Here is a 23,963-nt window from a genome sequence, read left to right on the forward strand (position 1 = left end):
TTTAATAAGTGGATCCCAAGTGTTAGAAAGTCTCCAACCATCTTCTCTATTGAAGTTCGGATGTTTTTGAATTTCAATAGCCTCGCGTATCATTCTAGGAATGAATCTGTGTTCTCTAGCGAGGATCTGTGGTTTATCAAATCGAATAAAATGGTTGGGTTTATCCAGAGCATGTTCACAGACTGCAGACTTTGAAGAACGCCTATTTTTGACATCTCCTATATGTTCCTTGACCCTAGTGCCGATGCTTCTCTTTGTTTGACCTATGTAAGATAAACCACACTCACATTCGAGTTTATATACTCCCGCAGTTTGTAAAGGGATATTACTCTTGATAGGTCTCAAGAACTGGCTCACTTTCTTATGAGGCTTGTAAATGGTTTTAATCGAAGCTCGCTTCAAGATATTGCCAATCCTGTCTGTAACTCCCTTCACATATGGTAGAAATACAGGTTGTCGCTCAACTGTGGGTGGCTTGATACGGCTTCTGCGATGCTGGCGAGGCACGGGCAGCTTGTTCTGGTGGAGTGCAAGCTTGACCTGAAGTAGCTCGTCCTCTAGGTGTTCAGCATCGCAGAGATGGTGGGCTCTCTGAAACAAAGATTTGCCAACGGTAGCTAACTGACTAGGGTGGTGGTGCGAGTCACCATTGAGGTATTTATTGGTGTGTGTGGGTTTCCTATAAACTGTGTGACTTAATGTATTGTCAGGATTCCTGATAATAAGGATGTCAAGAAAAGCTAAAGAATTATTTGCCTCTAATTCCATAGTAAATTGAATGTTTTTATTTATAGAATTGAGATGTACTAAAAATGCAGATGTCAGATCACTAGGTAGTATTGTGAAAGTGTCATCTACGTACCGTTTGTAAAACCTAGGTGTTATTGGTCCGGAGCGAAGAGCCCTCTCCTCTAGGTCTTCCATGAATAAATCAGCGACCACGGGGGATACTGGGGAACCCATGGCTACTCCGTCAACTTGTACATAGAATTCATCATTCCACAATAAATAACCAGATGTGAGGCAGTGATGTAACAGCTCTGCATATTCAATAGGCATGTTGTGTGTCTGTAGCTTCCTCTTGACAATTTCGATGCAGTCTTGTATGGGTAAGGAGGTATACAATGACTGGACATCAAAACTAACCATTGTCTCGTTGTTGGTTAATTTAAGGTCTTTGATTTCACCAACAAACTGGTAAGAATCCTTGACATACGCCGCAGTGTGTCCTCGGAGGGGTGATAATATCCTTGCTATGTGTTGAGCCAATCTATATGTTGGTGTATCGATTTGGCTTACAATAGGACGCAGCGGAGCACCAGTTTTATGGATCTTAGGTAACCCATACAGTTTTGGTGGCTTTGCACATGTAGGCACGAGTGATTTTTTGTCCAGATTTAATTTTTCTTGATGTTTAGATATTAACGCGGATGTCTTTTTAAGAATATTATTAGTAGGGTCTTTAGGTCTTTGTGAGACCTATCAAGAGTAATATCCCTTTACAAACTGCGGGAGTATATAAACTCGAATGTGAGTGTGGTTTATCTTACATAGGTCAAACAAAGAGAAGCATCGGCACTAGGGTCAAGGAACATATAGGAGATGTCAAAAATAGGCGTTCTTCAAAGTCTGCAGTCTGTGAACATGCTCTGGATAAACCCAACCATTTTATTCGATTTGATAAACCACAGATCCTCGCTAGAGAACACAGATTCATTCCTAGAATGATACGCGAGGCTATTGAAATTCAAAAACATCCGAACTTCAATAGAGAAGATGGTTGGAGACTTTCTAACACTTGGGATCCACTTATTAAAAATTTAAAATCCCAAATCCAACAGACTGCAAGACCTAAAGATACAGTTAGTGCCTTCTGCGTGCAACCGGAACGCTACTCAAGATACCAATTAAGAAATCGTTGGCGGTAGTTGTAAATAATATTTCTTTTTAATTCGAACAGACAAATGTCACCTTAGTCTGCCCGTGACCACGAACACTGCAAAGTGCTCGAAACGTCGGGATGTTAAAATAAAATAATTAATATACGCGATTAAATCCGTTAAAAAACTAGTTTTAATTCAATGTGTAATAATCGCGAAAATCTAAGACAACAGTTTGTTTTTAATATATTACATGGGCTGAACAGTCCCGGGCCTAACACATATATGGCGCTAGTTCTATTTCATCTACCTCTTTTGTAGTTAGTACTAATCTTAAAAAGACCACTGTTAAAATTTCATGATATTCTATTAAATATTTTGTGAGTTATTGTACTAAGAGTGACGCTACTTTTGTTATTTTCAAAACAATGGATCAACACAATTCCATGTTTTTATTTTACACTGCTTCTTGACGAGAAAAAATAACGTTCAGGCGAAGCAATGACTTGGAAAGTATTATGGGGACTCTGCTCTATCAGAAACAACAATAAACCGTTGGTTTGCTGACTTCAAACGTGGTCGTAGAGACACCGATGATGCAGAACGCCTTGAACGTCCAAATGAGGCGGTAACACTAGAAACCATCAAAAAAATGCACAAAATCGTTTTGAATGATCGAAAAGTGAATTTGCGTGAGTTAGCTGACATCGTAAAGATATCAAAAGAAAGTGTTGGCTTTATATTGCATAAGCATTTGACTATGAGAAGTGAACACTGTTCAAAATGGCTGCCACGTTTACTCACTGTTAACCAAAACCAATGTTTCGCCATGTTTAAACGTAACAAACCGGATTTTTTGCATTGATATGTGACAATGGATGATACATGGATCTATCACTTCAATCCGGAATCAAAACGATCGTCATCTCAGTGGACAGCAACTAGGGAACCTCGTCCAACGGCCCGAAAACACAACAATCGGTTAGAAAGATTATATAGCCTCGATATTTTGCGACGTGCATGGTGTAAACATTCATCGGCTATCTTGATAAGGGAAATAACATCAAGAGTGAATATTATATAGCGTTACTGGAGCGTCTGAAGGCCAAAATTGCAAAGAAACGTACGCACATGGCGAAAAAAAAATGTTGTTTCAACAAGACAACGCACCGTGTCACAAGTCAATCCAAACAATGGTAAAACTAAATGAATTGAACTTCGAATTGCTCCCATATCTACCATATGCGCCAGATTTGACTCCTAGCGACTACTGGCTATTCGGAGACCGACAAAAAATGCACGCTGGTAAGAAATTTCGCTCGAATGAAGAGGTTATCGCTAAGGCCTATTTTGAGGCAAAAGATAAATAGTTTTACAAAAGTGGTATTGAAATGTTAGAGTGGCACTGGAATTAATGCGTTGTTTTTCATGGAAATAACGTTGATAAAAAAGCTAATTTTGAAGAAAAAAAAACGTGTTTTCTTTGTCAGGCCCGGAACTTTTCCGCCCATGTGTTATATATGTCACCGTAAGATTACAAACATCGTTAGATTACAATCTATCTCGTCAGATTGTAAACAGTCCAAATATTGTGAACCATGAAATATGATTGCAATTTAACGCATTATATTTCGCTATATTGTTATCTATCGATGGGAAGCGGGCAAATCGTGAACAGTGTATGAAATGCACCTCGCGCGCTGATTGGTTGAACGTTATGTATGTATTATTTCACCGTAAAATTGCAAATACCGTTAAATTATAATGAATTTCGCCCAATTGTAATAGATTGTGAACGTTTATTCAATTTGCAATAAAATATAAATAATTTCGATAGTTCATAATATTTCGGTTAGGTTAGGTTAGTTTTTATAATTTAACTGAAATTTACTTCGATAGATTGTAAGCTACCGAATAATAACGGTGACGCATGATTGGTCGCTCTTACAATAAAACCCGCCAATCAGGGGACAGATTGTAATCTATGTTTGACTTTGACAGATTACAATATAGCGAAAAATAATGCGTTAAATTGCAATCATATTTCACAGTTCACAATACATATATCTAACGATTTTTGTAATCTTACGGTGACATATATTCCTCGCTGAAATTCCTTAATAGCGCTTATGCTGGAGTAGCCGCATTCAGGACTACGTGACATATATGTAAGGAGTGTGATTCGTTCTTATTGAATATCAGATTATTCAAGAAGTCGTCCATTTAAATTGCGTTAATTCATTGTAAGTTTCAGACAGACAAGAAGCGCTTTTATAAACTGAATTGCATACTTGAAAATTATATAGCGTAATTTATATGAACTGTTTAAATGACATTACCAATTAAGTACATCAGAATGAATTTTTAGGAATATCAATTAAAATAATACTTCAGCATATATGTTAAGAGTTAGTATATATTGGTGACTCTTAGCTGTTTCAAAACTAGGCGTTTTTTAGCTTTGTATTCTCATTAACTTTTATAAATCTTCGTTTTACAAAATATAGTTAAATTAAGTTTAAACCAAATCAATTTGACAACATTTATCCAATGAATTTTTAAATAAAATCCAAATGATATACTAACTATATTCACTATATCTACTTAATAACTACATTTTGATACCTCAACCCATAAAAGGTATTTATTTTTTTGGATTGAAGGAAATACAAAATGCCAATTTACTTGTCGAGTGATTTTTTTTTTATATAAAACATTAGTTATCTTATGTATTGTTAAATTTCAATTCTTATTTAAATGTATTTATTTGATTGTAGTGTACATTTTTTCAACCTTGTCTGGAAGACTTTTTAGATCTAATAATGAAAAAGCAAGTTTTGGGCAAATCAGATGTTATATTTGCAGCATGTTATTTACAATACATATATCTATGAGTTGGAGTTGGGTCCACGGCGACGGCCGAAGGTCTGGACAACATTGACAAATCTAGAAATAAAAATTCAATAAGTATATAAAGTACATGATTTAAATTAAAGAAATAAATTATTACTTAGTTAATATGAGGGTGATTATTTCCAAAAGAGATAAATCATTTCAATATTCAAAAAAAAAATTACTTTCGTATTTTAAATTATGAAACTAACCTTCTGTTGTACTGGATCCTACGTTTGGCACGGCCAGTCTTCTTCTTCTTCTTTTGCTGCTTTTCAACTTTTGGTGTTTGTCCCTTTACCTTACCTAAACACAAAAAGTATTTCTGTTATATTCTAAAAACTTTTTTAATAATGTGCGTTTATCTCTATTAAAATTTTATACATAATCAATCGGAGTCAAGAAAAACCACATAAGTGCTATGCAATAACACATATCCAGAACATAAGAAATAAATCTATATATGAAGCTTAATTTAGTTGTTTTAAAACAATTTTTATACTAGAATTTCAAGTACATTTATACTATATAACTTACCAGCACGAGCAAGGGAACCGTGCACTTTACCACCGAGCAGTGGTACAGTAAGGTCCAATTCTGTTGAAGCTAGCTCAGATACAAGGAGTCCGTCTTCAAGAGGTGCTCCAGATACTGACAGTGTTAATTCATCATTGCCAATGTCAGAAAGGGCACGAATGCGCTCCTGAAAATAAGAGTACAAAGTGAAAAAATAATAATTACTATAAAATAATCCAAAACAATCATACTCTCCTAATTATATATTTGCACTTACTGTAATACTAGAAACAATTATCTATTACAGTATAAAAACACTTTATAGCATATCCATTATCACTATGAATCTGATATGAAATTATTACATTAGTCATAGTGTAATAGTGTAAATATATATAAACTTTCCTATGTACAACTCTATGTAACTATATAATAGGGACACTTGTAAAGTAATACTAAATCTTATAAGAGCTAATATTAATTACATACTAATATAATACCGCTTGCTAATAACTATTATACAGAAAAGAAGAGAATATAATAGAAATATTTGGAAACAATTAAATTTATGATGTTTATTTCAATACGACAGTAGATTATTCACATTTCAGTAAATAGAATGCTTAATGCTGAATAATTATTATAAAGTAGCAACAGAATTATTTTATATCTATTCCAATTATACATGGTACTACTATCATATTCTTAATATTGTAGAGGTTATATTAAAGGAACAAAAAATTCGTGCTCCCTAAAATTCATTACATTTTTTTCTTTAAATTTACCTTAATCTGGCCAATGGATTCTTCTCCATTGACATCGAGAATGTGCGTAGACTGTCCTCTGATGTGCAATTGCATTTTGAGGTATCTGAAAAAACACCATGAACATCTTGTAACGGCGTGGCCACACTGATATTATAAAAGGGACCTAGCTTAAACTTATTAAAATGATTTGCATTTATAAATGTGATGTATTATAAATTAATGCTTAATCAAATAAGTATTTAAATAACAAAATCACACATTTTACCGATTATTTTATAAAAAAACACAAATGTACTAACCTATCAGCTAAGTCTGACAATTGAAAGAAACAATCATGGCCGATAGGAAACGGATATCACCGTGAGTGCGTATAGTTGTACTGACAAATTACAGAATTGAAATATTTGATTTTCTTTGGTTTGTTAATAATTGATGTATAATCCTGAGTCCGATTAAAAAGGATAAACTAGTAGTTATTTATGATTAATAATGAGTTTTGTTCCCAAATGTTTTTTATATATTTTAAATGATTTTTTATATATTAAATTTTTAGTAAAGTCTGTGTCAAATATTTTGTATATATTATTTATTTATTAAATTACTTATTATGTCTTGTTATAATAATAAACATTTTTGACAAAATAGACAAACAACCGTTGTGTTAGCCTAAATAATTGCCAGGTTGGCCCGTCGAATACCATTTACCTATTTGAGGAAGTATTAAACTTTTATTTTGCATAAATATATGGCATATTTTCATTAAACTTTGTTATTGAAATTCTTAAAACAAATGAAAGAAGGTTTGAATGCATCGGTGGATATAGGCTTTATTTTACTTTTTATTAACTTCTTGCTATCAAAATATTGGTAAAATGTCGCCGGATTGAGTTTCGTAGTAGATTATTTTTTCAATGTTAAAAACTCAAACAAATATCGAAAATACATATTTATCAATATATATATAAGAGTCATATGAAAGATATCGCATTTAAAAATCCATTTTTATGAAGAACTAAAAGCAAAACGAAAAAAGAACTACAAAATGGAAAGGAAATAATGATCAAATTTACTAACATTTATTACTATTTTTTTGATGATATCATTCCAAATTATTTTAATATCTATTCTTATCAAAATTATATTCCCTAAGGTTATTATTTTCGTAATAACGATGTAAAATGTGTCAATAGTTACGTTTTGACCTTGGAAAATTCAATTTTTTTTTATAAATGCATATATTTTGGTCTCCAAAATAGCCTGCAGTGTCAATCGCTTAATTTATACTATTTTGTAAGCTACATTTTATATTATAATAAATAAACTAATGATGATAAACTAAAACTTTTAGGCTCTTTATTCATATTAATCGAACAAACACTATACATATATTAAAAAATAAAACAAATAAGTACAGTATAAATTTTATTCAAAATACATATACAATACAGTGAAAACTTATACTGTTTCAAAAGCATTTCATAGCAGCACACTATATTTAAAAGTAACTTATTCAATTTTATATTTAAAATTTTTTTGGTATTTTCCTGAACGTATTTTATAGGAATGTTGGTATCACTGTCTTTACACATATAAGCTCGTGATTGGTTCTAAATAAAAGCGGTTGATAGTTGCGGGCCGATGAAATCAGAAATGATCGGGATCACGTTTTGTGAATGAAAATTGAAATCTGTCAAAAAATGATACGTATACTTACTAGTAAAATAATATGTTAAAATACGAAAGCAGGTGTGATATTGCAAATCATCGATCATGTTGTCGAAGCTACTCCGACAATTATTGTACATTCTCGTACATTTGGTAGTGAAGATACTTGTTGCTGTTCAGAATGTATCTCGCCGATTATGTAGTAAAAATTGCAATTTATCCAAGGAACAGGTGACAAAAAGGGACGTTCTGATGTTATTGGAAAATGTGCCAAAAATGAAAAACAAATTAAAACATTTAGTAGTGTTGGCAGATAGCAATGTTCACACCATCAGTGAGTTAGCTCAGCTGGTCATTTGGAACCTAGTTGTTGGAGTACCCTATGTAAGCTTCTATGATGTAACAGGTAAACAATAATTTACAGTAAAATATTTTAATCTCAGGTCTCTTATTATAGTTACAGAGTTACAGATGATGCAACTATCATGAATGTGGTTGCATATATTTATTTACAATTTGTTATTTAATCAATAATAATTTTACTCTTTAATCATAGTTGATTTCAATTTCTATTGTAATATTAATTTTCTTTACACAGGTTCCTTGAAGAAAATGGAAGAAGAGTTATTTTATGAAATAGAGAGGAACAAAAAAGGCATTCCAGGCTGTATCAAATGGTCAAATAAACCGGATTTAAATGGTTATACCAATGGTATACAGGCAAATACAGTTTTCGTAAATATATTTTCATACAGTGATGGAAAACCTAGAATAGCCCAGTGCATTAAACTTATAGCCAAAGGGGACCTGCAATGTGATAGAATGTCTAAAGAGTTTACTGCACAAGAGTTTGGTGAAGCTTTTATGAAATTAAATCCTGCTATCCCAGATCCAGATTTGGTCATATTTACAGGACCATTGTGTTGTACTTTTGGTCTATTGCCTTGGCAAATTAGACTAACTGAATTTATTCAGGTAGATGTGCATCATAATATTAATATAAACTGTTATCTAGGTGCTCTTTATAAATATAATAAATGTGATCAAAGGTTTGGTAAATAAATATTCTAGATGTTAGGTTAAGTTATAGAGAATGTAAATTAAATTGTGATCAACTGTTAGATTCCTGAGATGTAAAATTTTATAAAGAAAATGAAATTTCTGATTTTTAATATTGGTACCTATGTATTGGTCATTTCAGTAATGTATGTCTATTCATTTAATGTTTTTTCTTTCATTTATATTTTATTTAAACTTGTTTGCAGTTCAACCACTCATGTTAATAATCTATTTATTTAATAATCTAAGAATACTTGTAGATATATTTTTAAAAATGAATACATAAGTTATATGCTTAATCTTTGCATTTCATTATCCTTTATTATTAAATTTGCAATGCTTTGCACAATTTTATATTGTGTAAGCCTATTCATAGGAATCTTATCTTATTACCTGGAACTTAGTGATATATTTAAAAAATCTAATTATAATGAGCAATATTACAATGTTTTTTGTTATATTCTATAATTTTTTGTTAGTGTGAATAGTAAAGATAATAAAAAATATACAAAAAATACTTTCAAATAGTAAAATTTATTTGTATTATTACATTCTAATGCAAATAAAATATAATACACAAAAATCTATTTACACCGGAAGCATACTCTTTATGGGCCACCAGAACCTGCAAGGAAAGTTAAAAATAATTTATCACAGCCTTATTTCAAATATATGGACAGATTAACTATTTTGTTTTCATGTATACTCTATAAGATTGCAGGATAATACACAATATTAATAAAACCTAATCAAATCTTATTAATAATATTTCCACTGAAAACCGAAGATTAGGATTAGGAAGTATTTACTATGAAGATAAGAATATTTCAATATAGAACGATAATAATAATGGATGTTTTGACGAAAGATACACACAACTTTTTGAAATATAAGTAAAAAATACCACCTGTGTCATTTGTAACCTGCTGTTCATCGGCGATGGCGGGAGTAGCTGTCATGGCGGTCGTCCCTAGAGCGTGCATACCTATCGTACTTGTCGTAGTCTCGACCGGACCTATCGTAAGACCTATCCCTCTTCGAACTATCCCTATCGTATGACCTCTTATCCCGCCTACGAGATCTGTCTTCGGAGCGATCTCTACTTTTTCGTCGACCGGAGCGCGATTCGTAACTAGTGGACCGAGAACGCTTGGAGCGCTTTTTTGGCCTGTCTTCGTCCGAGTCATCCCTATACTTGTCTTTGTGCGCCTTCTCGTAGTCCCTACTCCTAGACTTAAGTTTATCGTAGTGATCGTCTCTCTTCTTTGATTTTGTTCTTTCGGTTTTTTCTTGTTCGGTGTGATGCTTTGATTTTGGGTAGCACTTATCACTCGATTTGGTTGATTTATCTTTTTTATGTTTTTTAGATTTTTTATGGGATTCACTAGAACTGGTACTTCTACGTTTACGTTTTTTGGTCCGGTTATTCTCAATTCTAGCTTCGGGTTCACTTTCCGATGATGACTTATTAGAACTAGCTGAATCGTCATCAGAATCACTAGAACTAGAATTTGTCCCATCTTTACTTGCTTTATTCGATTTTTGTGGGCTTGGCGTATTTTCATATTTATTAGACTTCTTTGGTTTTTCTTCTTGGATTGTATCTAATTTTTTATTATCGACTTTATCAGAGGTTTTATTATTTATTCTCTTATCTTTAGAAGGCCGACGTTCAATTTTTTTCTCGGGCGTTTCACTGTCTATGGGCGGTGGTGTCGCAGAAGATCCTAAACAAAACATATATTTTTAAATTATATGGTATGAAGATAGAACTTTATAATAATAGCCTCAATTAAAACTGTAATTATAATTAATTTTAAAAATAAATTATTATGTAGATACTTATGTGAATATCTTTAAGAAATTAATTAATATGAGTACTTGAATAGTAAAATTTAAAGTATAAATTTTTATCTCTAAGATAAATAGGCGAAAAAACTCAGTTTTACAAAAAAAGCTATAATAAAAATTTACATACCGGTCCGTTATTCGACTCAAGCTTAATTACTTTGGACACGTTAGAAGTAGTCGATATAAGCGCAACTTTAAATATTATTAGCAAAATATATTTCACATTTGATTCGGGTGTTTGACCCACACTTTTATAGTCTATAAATATCATATTTGCTTCCCAAATGTTTTTAAACTCACGTGATCGCCTTGGTCTCTCCGGTGTAGTATTGGACGGCGTGGTGGTTCCTTCGCCTCCGGTCTCCTTTAATTCGGCACGACGCACCTCGGCTTCTATTTCCCGCGATGTTCGCTCAAAGTCCTGACGTTTGCGCCTTATGATTTCCTAGTATGATTTTATTGCGTTTAGATATTGTTGACTACGTTTAGTTAGTTGAATTTTAAAATCATTATTTAGTGTTGCTCCAATTAGTATGTCAATTACATCAGCACATATAAGCAATAAATATAAGTTGGTTTAGTCGAATACCATATATGATTTTAGTGTAGTTAGTTAACGATGTTAATGATTCTTTTTTCATTTAATATACCGTATTTTAATTTAAAGAAAAGTGTGAAAATAGTAACATTTTTCTTTAAATTAAGGTAAGTTGAGAACTATTGACTCTGTTTCCTGTTAACGTTTATTTTGTCTTATTAGATCAGCGCGTTGGCTTCCCCATATTTGATAATAATACTTATTTAAAAGTAAAAAGCAACTGTAACAAATAACAATTTTTAAGCAAGTTACCTTAATGGTAACAATGTCAAAGTATTTTTTACTAAGATTCGAAGCTTTGCAGCATTGCAAATTGTAATTTATATTGATTCTAATTCATTAGTATTGTTTTGTTATTTTCATATTATTATTTGTCTTTATCCAAAATAACGCCACAGATATTGAAATTATTTTTACACTAGACAGAAAAACTGTTTTTGGGATATCAGCTCCATATTAGCTCCAGCTTACAAGCGCCCGAGCGCAAGTAGAGATACACTACTCATAAATGTTAATGAATATTGACCCAGCTAAAATTTACTACATACATAAACAGAAATGAGTAAACTAAAAATCATTGCAAGATGATTATGACTAATTGCAAATTAAGTGGATAAAGTCACCGGAGCGGCTTTGCATTGACAAAAAAAAATTATGCTACTCAGAAGTACCTATAGAAATAATAGATTGGTATATTGCTTCTAGGACCTTCTTGCCTTAGTGCTAAGGTAGATGTTTAATGCATTACAGTTCAACGGCATGGAAACCTTTCTTAATTACTTATTCTGATTTAATCTTCAAAATTATGCTTAGGTACAAATAATTTGTATGCTTAGACTTAATATACAAGTTATACTCAGTACAAGAAAAACTAGTAATGGAATGATATCTTTAAACATCTAAGACTTATCAAGATTTGTAAGTATAATTTTATTACAGGAAACTGTCACAGATAATGTAGAAAAATTATGTTTAAGTATTTGTTTTGTAGAAAAACCTGTATAAATAATATTAGACAAAAGTATTACATTATTTTATTTTCTTAATTTAGCTTCTGTAAAAATTGCATTTTTATTTCATATATATCTGTCATTTGTTCTGTGCATATTGAACCGATAGTGATGATTCTTACTTTAGTTAACGGAATATGAGTGTAGCGCCATTTCACACAATGAATATTCCTTCACCTTTAGTTGTGAGTATATTGCGCAATTTTTAAGGTGCTGTTACCCAAAGCAAGACAAGGCTGTTTAGGTTTTTGTTGAATTGATCGGTACAATAATATCTACTTAGTAACCGAATATTATGTATTTCTAAATAAAAACTAAAATGTTTCTAATTAGGCAAATACATTTTACACCGAAACCGGAATTACCTGAACTAAAATATGTTATATCAACATGCTTTTTTTATTCTATCAAGTACCTCTTTTTTCTTTACTCTTATGGCAACCATTTTTTAAACTGAATCAAATAAAAATTTTTTTTTTTTTTATTTGAAAACCGTTAAGTAAACTTTTTCGGTTTCATTTGGAATCAATTCAGAAATCACTAGAATATCACATTAGAAGAAAACCGATTCAACAAAAAAACAATTAAAATCTCATGCACTTTTTATACTAAATCGCTCTCCTCCCCAAATTCTAATAGACAAACGACATCGTCGAAGCTGGAATGTGTCCGTGACGTACCTGCAGCTGCATGTCGGAGGTGTCGTGGTGCTCTTCGTCGGCGCTGTCGTCGCTGCTCTCGTACGCGCCGAGCCCTGCGACACCCACACCGATAACACACGGGCACACACACCGTGGATACGAGTTTGTCTTTATTTTAACCGCTAAATTTATTTATATTTTAAATGAAGACATTTTTTCTCAATTCTTATAGTCAATAGTATATTTTGCGTAAATTAATATAGTACAATATTGATGAGAGATCTACTTATATTTCTTATAATCTATGACGACAATTTAGGAATCGGTATTAGAGTAAAACATCTATTAATATTAAACTAGTATAACATAATTATGGTTTTGGTTGACATAAAAATGCTTGGCGTATAACAATACCATAACGTAATCTAAGTTCAAGGATTCGTCCTACATGTATTATTTTTACATTTATTCAAGTGATCGATTAAGTCATTAAAATTAATATCTATTTACAATAATAATTTTAGACAATTAATCTTTTAATTTAAACCTATTTTTTTTAATAATTTTATTATAAATTTAATCTTACCGTTTCCCATTAATGTAGTTAATAACCAATAGTGAATACTAAATAATAAAGATGACGCAATGCTGAAAAAAATCATATTAAATGTATGTGGTGTCTTTTTAAATGGTAACACTGATTATTATACACGTAGTAATACCACCATATACATTTTTGCAATAACACGTAAAAATCATTATAAAATCGGTCTTTAGATCCACTCTTATTGCTGTCGTATTGCAATATGTTCTATGTCAGTGTTATATACGGAATTGCTGTTTTAGTGGACTAATTATGTATCTAAGTAAATAAAATTGTGTCTACAAATTGTGAGAACTAAAGCAATAACTATAACATCTTTACTTTTTATGCAAAATTGAAATGGAATGTTAAGTCAGTTGAAAAGTTGTTCCAATGAAAATATTCATTTTCTTATCTAGTTCATTGTGAGAGTAAATGTTGTGTCAATATTCTTATCATTAATTTTGGGTACATACACATGATTTGTTTATCACTTTTATTTATTGTTATCATTTTGTTATGTAGTCGGATGTACTGTAAGTAGTTATACATTGTGATAACTCTATATGAACAACTTTCTATTTCTATATATGGGCTTTGTATACAAGTACTAAATTTAAGCTGGGTGTTTTTGTGTGCGTGCGCGTGACATAGAACACCCGCAAGAGCGAGAGGGACAGCGAGAGGGAGCGAGAGTGAAAGGGACACTCACCGAGCCCGCTGGCGATGGACGCCAGCGCCTTGGACTTGCTTGCCTTCATAGCGTTGAGGCGCGAAGCTTTTACCATATAAATAAAACCAACATTAATAACACACTACATGTATTCGATCAACGGGCGACATCTGAAATTAAACTTCATTAGCTATTATAATACACGATACACATCACGGTCCGGTTCGCGACACTTATGACAATGGGCACACTATACTACATCGCGGACAGAGTCAGGCGAACGTTTCTTGTATAGCAAAGTCTTGGCGCTCGGGGCGTTTGGTATAAGCCTATATGAGTGGAAATACCTTGAGCGGCGGTATACCGCGCCAGTTCTTCCTGGCTCACCGTATGTATCTCCTGGTCGGTCACTTCCAGCAGAATTTCTGTTAGCGATCGACGTACGGCTAACATCTGTGGACAATGCATATCGTTTTACTAAAAAGGTTTATTTTATATTATTTTTATTTATATTGACTTGACCCAGCAATTAAAGTAACGAATACATATTTTATATGGTTTCGAATATTCATTCAGACAGAATGGTAATCATTTATAAATAATTACGATTCTTTTTGTAAAAATTTTCAATATATTGTTGCAACTTGCTGGTGACATTTTTGTGTTTGTGGTTCAAGATTTTTTAAAATACGAACCATTAGAAGTGTGTTTACTATAAATAAATAAATATGTGTTCTCGGGTGTGTAGTGTAAGTGTATTGCAGATAATTTAACATGAAGGTGCACGTTCGTACTGAGTGAACAAATCAAATATGATAGTGTTTTTTTAACTACTTCTATTGTAATAATAATATTTATAAAACCCATAGAAAGGGTGGGGAACAAAATGATTAGTGTCTTATTTGAAAAATGTTACGTTGCGTATATGTGTATTTTTCCCAGCGGCGTCGCGGCGCGCTCGCTCTCCGACTCCGACTCCTAAGGCGAGGCGGTACAAGCGAGTAGAGCAGAGGACTCACCAGCTCCTGCAGCAGCTCGTCGCGCGTCTTGCGGCCCAGCGGCGTCGCGGCGCGCTCGCTCTCCGACTCCGACTCCTAAGGCGAGGCGGTACAAGCGAGTAGAGCAGAGGACTCACCAGCTCCTGCAGCAGCTCGTCGCGCGTCTTGCGGCCCAGCGGCGTCGCGGCGCGCTCGCTCTCCGACTCCGACTCCTAAGGCGAGGCGGTACAAGCGAGTAGAGCAGAGGACTCACCAGCTCCTGCAGCAGCTCGTCGCGCGTCTTGCGGCCCAGCGGCGACGCGGCGCGCTCGCTCTCCGACGGCGACCCCTCCGACTCCGAATCCTATGACGACAGAACAATTAATCGATGTTGATGTATATTCAATTATTAACTTAAATTAACTATTATATAATTTTAAATCCAATATTAAATTATTATAATATTATCGAGTTTTCCGATTTTTAAAGATTATATATCTTTAAATTTTTGTTATTGCTTTTGAAATAGAAACTTTTTTGAGACAGTATAATTGGAATGTGTAAATGTTATACTAGTTATGAAAAGCTTTTTCGTTAATCCAGTACAGTATCATCTGAGTTAATTGTGAAGTATTTGTGGACATTTTATTCATATACATGTGTGTCATTTTTTTAATAAATTATAGATCTTACGAATTTGCTCTTAGCTGGTAGAACAGGTTGACCACCGGCCTCTGATTTTATTCTTTCTAATTCTTCTTCTTCTAACCTCTTCTTCTCGATTTCTGCTTCTTCTTGAGCCTTCTTTTCTTGTTCACGCTCTATTGCCTTCTGCTTCTCGCGTTCCATTTTCTCTAAACCTTAATTCAATCAAATTGTTATTAACGAATTTAATCACTGATATAAATTAAATCATTTAAAAAATAAGTCTTTTGGAATAACCAACAAGTTTAATCATCGTAAAGTATCAGTAGTTAGAATAAAGGTATGATGAATCTGTACAAATAATATGTACCTTCTCTTATCCATGCAGGGAGCTGCCGCCTTTTAGCAGCATCAATGGTGGATGCAACAGCAGGTGACGGCATTATTATTGGTTCAATGACTGGTGTTATTAAAGGAGGTTTATCCCTGAAAAATATAACAGTTTAAAAATTATAGCATCAAAAGTAGAGTTGCTCAATAAATGCTTATATGTATGTGATTTTTCAATTGGAGCAAGTGGTAGCTAGAAGCCTTAACATGTTTTTTTTTGTTAGTGTAGTTAATACAATTACCAATGATGTATTTTTGTTTACAAAAGTTTCTTGGACTATGTGTGAATTGTAAGAAAAAAGATTCTCAGATATGTAATATACATTGTTGTGCATAAAATAATAAAATCAATTTTGAGATATAAAACTTATTTAAAAATTTAAAGACTTGTTTTTTTTTATTTGTACATAGTTTAATAGTTTATAATTATATTTTTATGTTGGCACAAGCTATACCAGTTATTAAAATAATAATAAAAACCAAATCATTTTACCTATGCGATCTATTTCTAGGAGTTTTATTATCTCTATTTTTGCTTTTGGATCTTCTATCTCGACTTCTACTCTCACTTCTATTATTGGATGAGTTTTCTGATTGCGGTGCTGTCCAGTATCCATGTTGAAAGGTAGGAGTGGTTACTGTACCTGTAGTATATCTGAAAAATATTGTAAGATAGAAAAAAGTTACTAATGTGAATTGTAGTTTAAGTTACTTCATAGGGGTGTTTTTAAAATATTGGGTATTTAATTTGGTAAATTTGTCGAATCACAGCTGCACCTCGAAAGTGCTCCAAATTTTTTTTAATCATTATTCATTTCATTCATTCATATTCAGTAGTATGTAGTATCCTAAGTAATATTAGGGAGGATGGCTGTGGACCCCTTAAACAAATTATAAAAGTGATGGTTAGGTTTGTCAAATCACGGCTTCACCTCCTAAGAGTTCCTAATTTTACCATTTTTACCCTCTCAGTCACTTTGGTGAGCGTCACGAGATCGCTTTCGCATGCTACCGTGACTATGACTTTATACTTGATGATAAGTGGTCACCACTGTGACGGTGCTGTAAGAAATATTAAGCATTCCATACACTGCCAATACGCCAACAACCTTGGGTAATAAGGTGTTATGTCCTTTGTGCCTATAGTTACACTGGCTCACTCACTGTTCGAGCCGAAACACAATAATACTGAGTATTGGTGTTTGGCAGTAGAATATCAGATGAGCGGTTGGTACCTATCCAAACAGACTTGCACAAAGTCCTACTAACTACAACATATCTAAAAATCATGCCTTCAGACTCAAGTCTTAAGCCATGAATGATTTATCTGCTTAGGATATACATCTTGTTACCTTTTACATATAGAAGATACTTTTCTGTTTTTATTTACAGTACATTTTTAAAATAAATGTATAAAATATATAGAATATTGGTTTAAACATAATATTAAAAATTACTGTTACTTTGACTTGCACTTGTTGTACTCGTACATTGTTATTTTGGTTTTAAAAAGTATTTAAATAGTAAATGTATTAGTATACTACCCCATTAGAATTCACACTATTAAGTGGCATTAGGTTTAAATTATAAAATTATTGAAAAGGGCAAATAAGAACCTTCCCAAATTAATGTTTTGATTTACATGATCCTTATATAGATACTAGAAGATTTAGATTTTTTTTGTGTTGGCAGTGAGTCAATATTCAGTTTAATTATGGCTCAGTCCAATATTCTTACTAATATTTGGCTTCAATTATGAATCATTGATATACTAATTGATTGCATGTTTTTGCAATAAAACAGAAAAATCTAATGGTTTGATTCACTTAACTTAGTACGGCCTTAATATATAATATAAAATAATAAATGATTTGGAATGTCAGTTTTATGCTAAACAATAAGATACTAGCAATAACTATAGTGTATCGTAATAATCTAATATATCTTTGCCATATATTAGTTAGTGAAAGACAGATTAAAAAAAAAACTAACATAATTGTTTTTAGTATGATCAATCTTTGGTATTATTACTTCAAGTTTTGGTATTATTACTCAATATTCTAAAATTAAGTTAGTTTTATACTGATTGTAGTATGTACAAGAAGCAAAAATGCTAAGGTAAACACAAAATATCAACGGAAAATACACATGTTGTGTATATTGTATGTACGTATTTATGGGCAGCAATTTTCAATGTTCTTCAATTTGAGATCCACAGACATATTTTTTAAAGTCAACTGATTCATAGCGCATGCATCAGTTTAAAAAAAATAATAATAAGTGTTCAAATATGCCGTAACAACAAGATATTGTTTGAAATAAAAGCTTCATGATGAAGCAGTAGAATAAATTTTGCATTGCAGTATAGTAGCATGACTAGTGTTATTTTTGTGAAAGAAATAATTATTTATGTTATAAAATTATTATATTTTCTTCTACGAGCACATGATTTAAATAGGAAATCAGTAGAGAATGGAAAAAGTAAATGCTTCTATAAAATATATGCTTCATGACTTTGTTATAAATTATTAAAACAGTTTCTTACCCAGGTGTAGAACTTGTTGTGTCAGAGTATCCATCAATCATTGGTGGAATAGCCATTGATGGATCAGATGTCATCTTAGGGTCAACTGGCCCCGAACCTGACCAACCCCAACCTATGATAATATCATTAATATATTGTGTTAGTTAAAAAGTGGACGTATTTTTTACATGTTTGGATTTGACAGGCTTATTGCTATTTTTTATTTATATGAAAATTAGTTATACCAATGATTTTAAGACAAGTTTTAACAAATTGTAAAATAATTCTTTTAAGTTCTTATTATATTATACTATTCCTATTAAAATTAACTTTTGTGTCGGTGAGACAACCGATCAATTTAAAGGTTATAAAAGCCTCTTAGTGACTTACCCCATTGATTCCAAGAACTCCCCCATGAATTAGAGGAAGCATTCCAATCAGAGCCTGGTGTCACAGGTGCTTCGCAATTGGTGTCTGGATTTTCGACTTCCATAGGTGCTTCTCCCTCTTCTACGTCGACTTTTGGCTGTGGTGCTCCTACAATGGCTGCAGCCTCCTTCATAGCAATCCATTGTTGAGCTAAAGCTGCCCAGTCTACTTGGCTTGAATCTATATTTTGATAAGCAGTTGGATTCAAAGCCCACTGAGTGGGATATGCTGAATTTGCGGCATCTTTTCCAGAGAACATTTTAACTACAAAGTGTAACTAGTTAATAGAACTTGATTATCTTTATGCTTACAACTAATTGACGATTTTATTAGATTTAACATTTACTTAAATATGTTTTACAAGATAAATACAGAAAAAAATGTGTACATAATTAAAATATGGAAATTTTAACCACACTCTACTGTAACTCACAGAGCTTTTTAGTTTATGAAGCATAGATTAAATAGTAAAAACAATATAGTTACTTCATCGAAACGATACAGATAATAATCATACGTAGATAGAAAAATATAAACAAATTAACATTCCTTAGTAAGTGTTTAGGTAATTCGTAGACAAAAATACATAATATCAATTACATCTAGAGGGATATTTATTAATAATAAATAAATATGAGTTTATCAAAAATCCCGAATATTTTTATTTTTAAATCGATAGTTTTCTGCTAATATATATAGATGGCTGTATAATAGCTATTGTGGCAGCTAGTTTAACTACTCGTCAATAGATGGCGCGTTGAGCTAATACAAATATTATTTAATAGTTCTAGTAGTAATCTGTTTATCCTCACTAATCGTTACCGGAAAACTTAAAAAATATACATATAATGGCATGCTATTTGTCATGTTGGTTGAACTATAGTATTTCTTCTTCGTTAAAAATTAAAATCAATTAGCAGCACTAGAAATAAATGTGCTAAGTGATCCACTTAATCCATGGTTATTTGCTCATTTTTTTCTAAGTTTCCTATCAAGAGTTTTATTTTATTTCCATCAGAATATTAAGTAATACATTATTAAGAGAGCATTCTTATTTGATACATGCAACTCCTCTGTCGATTAATAATTGAGTTTTAGAAGAGATATTGTGCTTTGAACCTTTTCTCCTCAATTTATCCGCATATGGATTGTGAGGATTTTCTGCATCATAATTTTTACAATTGGATTGGCGGACGGGAGTATGGGCCAACACGAATGTTAAGTGGTCATAGCTGTCTCTTATACATTGGTGCCGTTAATTTATTTACCCATTCTTTACATCGCCCCTTCGCCACTCTCCTTGGAAACTCAGATGGTGTGCCTGAATTTACACTGGCTTTCTCACCCTTCATTCCAGAATAAACAATCCTAAGCAGCAATCTTCTTGGCAGTAGAAAATATGCCTAGTTCAATATTCCCATCTTTAATGAAATTATTCGAAAAAAAAATTTAATTCAACTTTTTGTCTATTTCGGTACAAATACTATTTTTCATAGTGGGCAATTCGGTTTTAAAAGAGGTCGCTCGACAACTGATAAAATACAACATTTCAAACATATTTACAATGCATGGGAAAAATCATCGAATGCTATTACAGAATTCTGTGATTTATCTAAAGCATTTGATTGTGTAGTTCTTCTCGGTAGAATCTACATTCCGAGCCGGTGGTAGCTTCACTTAATATAGTTTGTTAAATGACGATTCACAAGTGCTTGTAAAAGCCTACTTAAATAAAGTATATTTTGATTTTGATTGATATGTGTAACTTACCCAGACGAGCTTGCCATAAAGCCATCCTACCAAGTGTACTTATAACTTATTGTCGCATGTAATTCCTAATCTCTCTCTTAATGACTACCTCTCAATGTCTCAATCTGAAGTTACATATAAGCATATTTTTACATTTTCTTGGTAATGAAATGCCTATAGACTTAGCAATAATTATTTAGCTATTATTTCTAGTGTATTAAATTTTGAAAGTTTTAATCGTAAAATAATATTTGCTTATTAGTTACGTTACGTGTCTACGTATTATAAAATTACACACATAGGAACAGTGGAACAGAATTTTTTATATGTAATGTTCTTGTTTAAGCTATTTTATCATTTAGTGGTAGTGTCCTTTTCGAAGAGTGAATAAGTCAAGTCGTGGCACAAGGGACATAATATCTTAATATCCCATGGTCGGGGACACATTGACGTTCATATTTCTTATGGGTTGTGGTGAACATTTATCATCAGTTGCCGAATTATTTTGTCTCCTACCTTACTAAATATAAAAAAAATGAAAAGACGAAAAATAATATTGTTTTAAAGGTATTATTGTTGAAATTATACAAATAAATGATGAGATTCTGAATTAAAACAACTAATATATTTAAGAAATTAATTTATTAATCAGTTTTCACACAATAGCAGTCATTCAATACCATAACTAAAATTCGTCACAACACGCACACTATATACGCTTTTATTATTAATTTAGCCAGTGAGCCATTTATCACATCTTTGAAGTGACAAAAATTGTAAACTACTTCCTTATCACTATGAATACGTGTACCACGTATTAAGTCTTTTTTATGTAAAAACTAGATTTAACTTAGAGCTAATAACGGTTCTTCTGGGTCATGTTTTTGGCTAATGTATTTCGAATTGCCTTTCTTCCATTGTTCCTTTTTATGCAGCATCTTTTGTTTAGTTGCTTCTAATTTATTCTTTCCTTTTGATTTCTTCTTCGGCGGGCTCGGTGTGTCGAGCTGTTCTAAAGTTTCTATGATATTTTTAGGCTTTGTTAAGACATTTTTCGTTTCTTCACTTATTTCATCTATCGTGGCATTTTTGTTAGCATATACGACTACATAATGCGAATATGCTGAACTAGAAGGTGCATTTATATCGGCAAAATCTCTGAAATTAGCAAATTGGTCTTGCTTGTAATTGGGACGTGGATTTGCTATGTAACCGACATTAAGTGATGGCCTTCCATGTCCATTATTGTAATAAGAACTAAAATTATCATTGTATTCAGCATCTTCATCGTTTTGAGCAAAGAAAGTACCTCCTCTAATTATACCAAAATTACCCGAACCTAGAATACTACTGCTAGCGTCAACTAAAGGTTCAGAAGCCGGCGTACTTTTTCCAAAACCTTCCAACGGTTTATACCCTCCAAAAAGAGGATAATTTAACAGCGATCTATAAGAATTAGGTCTTTGACTGTAGGCAGCTTCTTGGCTTCCGAAACCCAATCTAAAGTTATTTTGTTGTCTTGGTTCGAATAAGTTAGCAAATGTAGGGAAGAATGTTTGTGAGTCACCGACGACTTCTATTGAGTGGTCTGCTTGGTCAGCAGCTGCTATCAAATCTGGTTCAACTTGTTTGTATAAGTTAGGTGGCGGGGCTACTGCTTCTGATATGATTTCTGAAGATTCAGCCTTCAGATCTCCTGTTTCGTCTGTAACAAATAAAATATCGTCAATATTTTTTAATGTTTAATTTTTTTTTGTTTTAACATTTGCGTTAAATTTATCTAAACATTTGTCAAATAACTGTATATAAGTAAAGAAGAGTAACAAATCATTATCAATTCAAACATTAATATATGAAATAAACTATTCATAAATCAAACGCTTGATATAGGATTATGCAATAGCCAATAACGTAAATTTAATCACGAAAACAAAACTGTACCCGAAAATAACAAATACATACATTGCAAGCGTCGGCGATTGCATTTATGAATTATGCAGCAGGCCTTATTATGTCGATTATACTTGTAAATGAAGTTTTACGGTACGTAGGCGTAAAAGTGATGTGAAACATGAATAACATTGGAATTGTCTTGTAATGACATGTGTGTAGTGACGACTGTTTGCTACTTAATGATCTGTAGTGCGTATGGACTTGTATCAAGTATATTCTTCCTGTTCGAATAAGTAATGTGCTGTGAGGTAATAGAGGAAAGCTGACTCGAGATAATTTCCGTATTCTCGATGTCTCGTTTAGAAATAATGTCATGATTTTGTGGTTTCAACTAACTAGCTAAATGTATGTTGTTAATAAATTTTAAGCGGTGGGTTATTTTCATATTAATTTTTTTTTTTTTTTTTTTTTTTTTTTTTTTTTTTTTTATGTCATAAGGTGGCAAACGAGCAGGAGGCTCACCTGATGGAAAGTGACTACCACCGCCCATGGACATCTGCAACACCGGGGGGCTTGCAGGTGCGTTGCCGGCCTTTCAGGAAAGAGTACGCTCTTTTCTTGAAGGTTCCCAAGTCGTATCGGTTCGGAAAAACCGCCGGCGAAAGCTGGTTCCACAGAGTGGTTGTGCGAGGCAGAAAATGTCTTAAAAATCGCGCTGTTGTGGATTTTCGGACATCTAGGTGGTGCGGGTGATATTTGGAATTTTGACGAGATGTCCGAAGGTGAAATTCAGCAGCCGGGATTAATTCGAACAATTCCTCGGAACATTCCCCGTGATAAATTCTGTAGAAGATGCAGAGCGATCCAACATCTCTACGCAAAGCCAAAGGATCAAGCAGATCGGAAAGGGCTTGATCGTCGATAATTCGTGCCGCTCTACGTTGGATACGGTCAAATGGAAGGAGCTGGTACTGGGGAGCACCCGCCCAGAGGTGAGAGCAGTATTCCATGTGAGGCCGAATTTGCGCCTTGTATAGTCTTAGACGATGGGCCGACGTGAAATACTGTCTTGCCTTGCTGAGCACACCAAGCTTTTTTGATGCCAATTTGGCTTTGCCTTCCAATTGACCGCGGAACTGAACGAGACTCGAAACATCAACGCCAAGTATTCCGATACTAGCTGTAGCGGCTAACGGAATGTTCTCGAATCGTGGAGATACG

At 32.9% G+C, this 23,963-nt stretch overlaps 4 protein-coding genes across 5 annotated transcripts in view; 1 reads left to right on the plus strand and 3 right to left on the minus strand.

The window, feature by feature from the left end:
• Positions 1 to 4,715: 4,715 nt before the first annotated feature.
• On the minus strand, positions 4,716 to 6,418 carry LOC125066804 (FAU ubiquitin-like and ribosomal protein S30). The gene is made up of 5 exons (XM_047675083.1): positions 6,355 to 6,418; positions 6,074 to 6,158; positions 5,310 to 5,475; positions 4,985 to 5,078; positions 4,716 to 4,826 (listed from the first exon to the last, which is right to left on the minus strand). The coding sequence occupies exons 2-5, from the start codon at positions 6,146 to 6,148 to the stop codon at positions 4,769 to 4,771; spliced, it is 393 nt and encodes a 130-aa protein (XP_047531039.1). The 5' UTR covers positions 6,149 to 6,158; positions 6,355 to 6,418; the 3' UTR covers positions 4,716 to 4,768.
• A 1,239-nt stretch (positions 6,419 to 7,657) lies between these two features.
• On the plus strand, positions 7,658 to 9,066 carry LOC125066828 (dehydrodolichyl diphosphate synthase complex subunit Nus1). Its single transcript, XM_047675110.1, has 2 exons — positions 7,658 to 8,126; positions 8,319 to 9,066. Exons 1-2 carry the CDS (start codon positions 7,826 to 7,828, stop codon positions 8,780 to 8,782), a joined length of 765 nt encoding a protein of 254 aa, XP_047531066.1. The 5' UTR covers positions 7,658 to 7,825; the 3' UTR covers positions 8,783 to 9,066.
• A 240-nt stretch (positions 9,067 to 9,306) lies between these two features.
• LOC125066708 (arginine/serine-rich protein PNISR) lies at positions 9,307 to 19,548 on the minus strand. Of its 2 annotated transcripts, XM_047674938.1 has the most exons (12): positions 19,062 to 19,548; positions 18,693 to 18,804; positions 16,641 to 16,802; positions 16,128 to 16,243; positions 15,806 to 15,972; positions 15,387 to 15,476; positions 14,483 to 14,588; positions 14,175 to 14,240; positions 12,919 to 12,992; positions 10,931 to 11,075; positions 9,687 to 10,506; positions 9,307 to 9,404 (listed from the first exon to the last, which is right to left on the minus strand). In XM_047674938.1, the coding sequence occupies exons 1-11, from the start codon at positions 19,357 to 19,359 to the stop codon at positions 9,710 to 9,712; spliced, it is 2,133 nt and encodes a 710-aa protein (XP_047530894.1). In that variant the 5' UTR covers positions 19,360 to 19,548; the 3' UTR covers positions 9,307 to 9,404; positions 9,687 to 9,709. The 2 variants fall into 2 exon arrangements, with proteins under 2 accessions (XP_047530894.1, XP_047530893.1); XM_047674937.1 differs by lacking the exon at positions 9,307 to 9,404 and having other exon boundaries at positions 9,431 to 10,506.
• A 1,932-nt stretch (positions 19,549 to 21,480) lies between these two features.
• Positions 21,481 to 23,963, minus strand: part of LOC125066890 — a 48,018-nt gene continuing 45,535 nt past the window's right edge. The window contains exon 2 of the mRNA XM_047675202.1: positions 21,481 to 22,554. Coding sequence (XP_047531158.1) covers positions 21,695 to 22,554 — 860 coding nt within the window. The 3' untranslated portion in view covers positions 21,481 to 21,694. The remainder of the gene's footprint in view (positions 22,555 to 23,963) is intronic.

Source organism: Vanessa atalanta, chromosome 10 (assembly GCF_905147765.1).
Source record: "Vanessa atalanta chromosome 10, ilVanAtal1.2, whole genome shotgun sequence".
NCBI lineage: Eukaryota > Metazoa > Arthropoda > Insecta > Lepidoptera > Nymphalidae > Vanessa > Vanessa atalanta.